General features: G+C 40.4%; 1 protein-coding gene across 1 annotated transcript; it reads right to left on the reverse strand.

Moving 5' to 3' along the window:
* Window positions 1-915: 915 nt before the first annotated feature.
* Window positions 916-2,188, reverse strand: Ciao1 (cytosolic iron-sulfur assembly component 1). The gene has a single exon (XM_089249892.1). It carries the CDS (start codon window positions 2,132-2,134, stop codon window positions 1,139-1,141), a length of 996 nt encoding a protein of 331 aa, XP_089106018.1. The 5' UTR covers window positions 2,135-2,188; the 3' UTR covers window positions 916-1,138.
* Window positions 2,189-5,965: the final 3,777 nt, after the last annotated feature.

The following is a 5,965-nucleotide window of genomic DNA, read 5'->3' on the forward strand; positions in this document are numbered from 1 at the left end:
AAACAACTCAGGTCTATCACCATGGGTGGTTTATTACCTAGTGAGTTGTGCCAGAAGTGTAAGTGTGTGCACCTAACAGTCAGAGTGCGTATCTAGTGTTGTGTCTGATTCCTCAGTGCTGCCATCTATATTTCAGAAGTGAGGTGAGTGAAGTGTAATGACTGAATATTTGTACCATTTGTAGGCCTGTTGCCCTCTGCTGAGAAACTTTTTACCAGGGAGATTGGCTCTTGCACTCCTGAAAGTTAGGAAACGTGGATAACCAACTTCAACCGACCACTACAGCGGCACCAGTGGAGTTGGAACCCACAAGTCTGTCACTATGACCACCACCAGTCTGTCAGAAGGACCCGCCTGAGTGGTGTAGTGGCAAGATGCCCAACTTCCCTCATGAAGGTTATGATCAGGGTCCACAGATTCGAATCCAGAGGACGAGCATCAGAAACAAGTTCTTTACCTACCAAGCATGGGGCGACCACTATTAGATGGGCACCTTCATTTCCCACCCAACTCCACTGGTTGGACATAGGGTGGTATATTATGAGAGTTGGTGTGCGGTAGAAAAAACAAAATGATAGGACTGAAAATTATATCGAGGGTGGGATATGTCAGCTACTACAGAGTGAAATACTGTATATTTATGGCCTATTTGCTAGTCAGAATAATGTATGTTAAAGGGAGGCATCTACGACATGTGAAAAATTTCCCTGTAAAGGAACAAATAAAATTATTTTTAGATTCCCAAAGAATGGGTCCAGTGACTATTTTTGCTGGACCCCCACCCCCCTTTCCGCTTGATGGGGATGGATTTGATCATTGGTACAAGTTCATTTTATTTTCAATTAACTTATATTAATAACTATTTTTAGATACAGAAATTCATTTTACCCTAGAAAAAACTTAAGAAAAAGCCGCAAGACATAGAAAATTCATGTGTGAACAATATTAATTTTTATAACTGCATCATGCATCAATAAATCATGAAAAAAAAAGGATTCCACCCACCCCCATGAGTTCGGGAAACAAGTATGTCAACTGGATCAAAATCAAATCTATTTTACAGTTTGCGTAACAATGATTAAGAAAGAAATCTATGTATATATACATATATATCGCCATGAATCATTACACAATCGCATCAACATATTACTTCCCACAGACCAACAACACAGTCATCGCTGCCGGAAGCTAACAAAGTGGGATCTTTCGGGTTCCAGGCTACAGAATTCACGTCACATTCATGAGCGGCATCGACAGATCCGAAAAGATCAAAAATAGGCTCATTTGGATCCGAGGGCTGGTTCTCTTGGAATATTTTGATAGAATCATCGCCACTGGCGGTTGCGACGAGTCCAGTCAAATGGCTCCAGGACACATCATAGATGGGCCGTTGATGGTAACCGGATAAGGTGCAAATGCATTTCCAAGTCGGGTTTTCTCCGACAGTTGCTATCCCCTCTGCGTTTCCCGGGTGGTACTCTTTCCAAATCTTGACGGTCTTGTCCTCGCTGCACGAAGCGAGCCTTGCTCCTGTCTTGTCATACGACATCGACCATACTGTTGAATCGTGCGACTCCAAACTGGCGAAGCAGCACCAATCATCCAGCTCATCCCTGTACATCTTTACGGTGTTGTCGTAGCTGCAGGACGCCAAGATGTCTTCTTCGGTGTGCCAGAGCACCCTCTTGACATCTTGGGTGTGGGAACACATGACAGCGGCGCATTCGTAATCTTCGTGGTCGCTGACCTCCCACACCCAGACCGACTTGTCGCGGCTACAGGTGGCGATGTACCTTCCGGATCGCGACCACGACGAGCTCTTCACTTCGTTTTCGTGGCCCTCTAGCGTAGCGACGCACTCGTAGTCTTTTCTCTTGTCCCAGACGCACGTGGTGGAATCGAAACTGGTAGATGACAGGTAATTACCACACGGGGACCAGGCCACGGACCGGACCGACCTCTTGTGGCCATCGGTGAGGATAGCGTTGGACACCCAGCGATCGTTGAGCTTCGCCCACAGTCGGACATTCTTGTCGGCGCCGCAACTTGCGAGGATCGTGCCGGTCGGATTCCAACAAACGCACCAGATCCTTTCCGTGTGGCCTTCGAGTGGGGTCAATTTTCTAATGGACATTATCTTGCGCGATAGATCCTTTCCTAGTAAACAAACGTTATCAGGACGGTTTTGACCACTTAATTAGCAGAAACATTTTCCAAGCTGAAGAATGAATTCATCCAGTATTGAGAACGTGACCATATATCTTGTATTATCCGGGATAGAATTATTTTCCCACCACGGCGACTTCACTCCACTTACGTTTGCTCCACTCACCAAGTTGGCTAGGATTCCGTTAACTCGCTGTGCTTCATTTTTCGCCATTTGGCAATTTTTCAGACATTTCTTCTGTCGTGATTAGCGATTTTGTTTCCCCCTTTTGGCATCTTTTCGGTGACAATTGGCACTCACCCATGTTTTCCCGTTTTTGTGATCCCGGATTCAAAAACGTTTTTTTGGCGAATTATAATCTGGGAAATAAAATGATCAACGTTTCGCAAAACGTCCATTTGAAGTCCATGCTGAAATACTGCAGCTCTTGCTGCTATCTATCCAGAAATTTGAGAACTTAGTATATGTACTGCCGAAGCGAGTACAAGAACTTCATTAACGGATCAGGAACAGAAAAAAACAGCACCTATGCTGTTATCTACTATTTATGAAGCAAACTAAAAACTATAGATTAGTACAAATTTTCAACTATAGACCCCAAGTTGTCGCCTGACGTCAATGAAAACGTTTTTTGGAAGTCATAAAATGTCTCAAACATGACGTGATGAAATGGTCATTATGTCCATTTTGGAAACGTCAAAAATGACGTCAAAATATTACCATTTGCAAATAGTTAGACTTTCAGAAGATAGATGGCGCTATTTGAAGAGACGGGGAAAAAAAGTATCACTTTCTGGCGCAGGTCGGAGTCGAACCTGGTTTCTCTCCGGATTGTCCCTATGTATCTGACGACATGCCTTAACCGATCGCGCTATCGTAGCAGTAACCACCGGGTGTTATTTAATGAAGACTTTAAAAGTATTGATTAGTTATATTACAATTACTGTTTAATCTCTTGCTGAGTTTAGCCGATGGCAGTTATTTTCGTTTTATTTTATTTTTTTATCCATGAAAAATATATTAATATAATTATAAATATAATTATTTGCGTTATTTATAATTATCGAAAAAAAAAGCTTTTAAAAAATTCATTTTTTTAGATCAATGAATTCGTTGCATCTTTTTGAATTTTTGACAGATTTCACAGATCTTCTGATCGTCCGTAAAAAGCATTATATGGATGCAATTATAATTTATATAACGTACGTTGATAAATTTATATGAACAATTACTCATTGAAAAATTTTGCATTTCCATTCAAAACAAAATCGCAATTAAAAGTACTTCATTTATCTTGTGACAACCAGTAACGAATAGGCCTAGGGTAATTTTGAAACACCCTCTGATTATTCACACCCGTTCATTAACAAACATTTTGGATAATTTTGATATTTTCATCCGGAACAGAATTTTTCAGTTGGAAAGAAATTCGCGATTTTTATGACGCAAAATCGTTTACGCCATAAAAAATCACGTCATTTCATGACCTTCATGGCTAATAAGGTCATGAAATGACCTGATATTTCATTAAGGTCATCAAGAATCACGTTATTTCCTGACCTTTATTGTTCGTAGTCATTAAATGACTTTGAAATGACGTGATTTTTTTTTTGACTTACGTCATTCAGAGAAAATGACCAAATTTTCACGTCATATTTGACGTCAGGCGACTACTTGGGACGGCAGTTAAAAATCATAGAATGATCAGAATTTTTTCACATTTGTCCGTGATAACTAATTTTCAACCACTGAGCTATAAGTAAAGCCGGGGTTTTCCTAGGAATAGGTTTTTTGCGCCGCGTGAACCAAATTAAACCATTTTGCGCCGGCAGCAACGTGTTACATAATCACGCTACGCGTTTGTGTTTTCCTAGCGTGGCGCATCAGATCAGGACGGCTATATTATAATATATGGCCTTAGCATCAGCTACTCTGTCGTCTGCATGCTCCGGTTTGAAGGGAAGGGAAAGAAGACACACAAGAGTGAAGAGAATATCGGCAAAACCGCGGCGCACGACTCATTTGACTCCTCCACCCAAGTTGTCGCCTGACGTCAATAAAAACGTTTTTTGGTAGTCATAAAATGTCTTAAACATGACGTGATAAAATGGTCATTATGTCCATTTTGCAAACGTCAAAAATAACGTCAAAAAATGACCATTTCCAAATAGTTCGACTTTCAGAAGGTAGATGGCGCTATTTGAAGAGACGGGAGGGAAAAAAAATATATGCCTTTCTGTCGCAGGTCGGATCCGAACCCAGTTCAACCGAGGATTGTTCCTATGTATCTTACGCCATGACTCTACCGATCGCGCCATCATAGCGGTAACCATCGGGTGTTATTTAATGAAGACTTTAAAAGTATTGATTAGTTATATTACAATTACCGTTTAATTACTTGCTGAGTTTAGCCGATGGCAGTTATTTTTTGTTTTCTTTTATTTTTTTTTTCCTTGAAAAATATAGTAATATTATTATAAATATAATTATTTGCGTTATTTATAATTATCGAAAAAAAAAGATTTAAAAAAAATTCATTTTTTTAGTTTAACGTCACGTCAAAGAATTCGTTGCATCTTTTTCAATTGTTGACAGATTCACAGATCCTCTGATCTTCCGTAAAAAACATGATATGGATGCAATTATAATTTATATAACGTGTTGATAAATTTATATGAACAATTACTCATTGAAAAATTTTGTATTTCCATTCGAAACAAAATCGCAATTAAAAGTATACTTCATTTATCTTGTGACAACCATACGCCTAGGGTAATTTTGAAACACCCTCTGAAGGTTCATTGACAAACATTTTGGATAATTTTGATATTTTCATCCGGAACAGAATTTTTCAGTTGGAAAGAAATTCGTGATTTTTATGACGCAAAATCATTTACGCCATAAAAAATCACGTCATTTAATGACCTTCATGGCTAATAAGGTCAAGAAATGACATGATATTTCATTAAGGTCATCAAGAATCACGTTATTTCCTGACCTTTACTGTTCGTGGTCATTAAATGACTTTGAAATGACGTGATTTTTTTCTTGGCTGACGTCATTCAGAGAAAATGACCAAATTTTCACGTCATATTTGACGTCAGGCGACTACTTGGGCAGAAGCAGTCGGCCAATCACGCCCGACGTAAAGCGCTGTCGTGAGGCGTATTGCGCTCTGTAGGAAAACAGTCATGCTGCTTTTCTTACTGGTGAGAGCCGGGTTTTCCTAGGAACAGGTTTCCTGTGCAGCGCGCAACGTGATTCGCCCAGCGCAACACGCCGTCCACTCACCAATAAGAAAATCAGCATGACTTTTCCTACAGAGTGCGACACGGCTCACGACAGTGCTTTACGTCGGGTGTTATTGGCCGACTGCTTCTGGGGGAGTCAAATGCGCCGTGTGCCGCGGTTTTGCCGATATTCTCTTCACTACTTGTGTGTCTTCTTTTTCCTTCCCTTCAAACCGGAGCATGCAGACGACAGAGTAGCTGATGCCAAAGTCATATACTATAATATAGCCGTCCTGATCTGATGCGCCACCCTAGGAAAACAAAAACCGCGTAACGTAATTATGTAACACGTTTCTGCCGGCGCAAAATAGTCTAATTCGGTTCACGCTGCGTAACAAACATATTCCTACGAAAACCCGGCTTTATAGCTCAGCGTTTTCAACAAACTTCATTGAGAAAATGGAACATTTAAAAAAAACCCCCAAAATGTCACCAAATATTGGTATTGTCCAGTAAAAAATATTTGAATGGTCAACATAGCCACACATTCCGTTTCCTCCCCACAGCG

Source organism: Pholcus phalangioides, unplaced genomic scaffold (genome assembly GCF_987345545.1).
Source record: "Pholcus phalangioides strain wild (caught in Gottingen) unplaced genomic scaffold, Ppha-v1.0 ptg000022l_1, whole genome shotgun sequence".
NCBI lineage: Eukaryota > Metazoa > Arthropoda > Arachnida > Araneae > Pholcidae > Pholcus > Pholcus phalangioides.

What these genes read in the sequence shown, in the direction of transcription:
- Ciao1 (XM_089249892.1), bottom strand. Translation starts at nt 2,134, where the DNA reads ATGTCCATTAGAAAATTGACCCCACTCGAAGGCCACACGGAAAGGATC.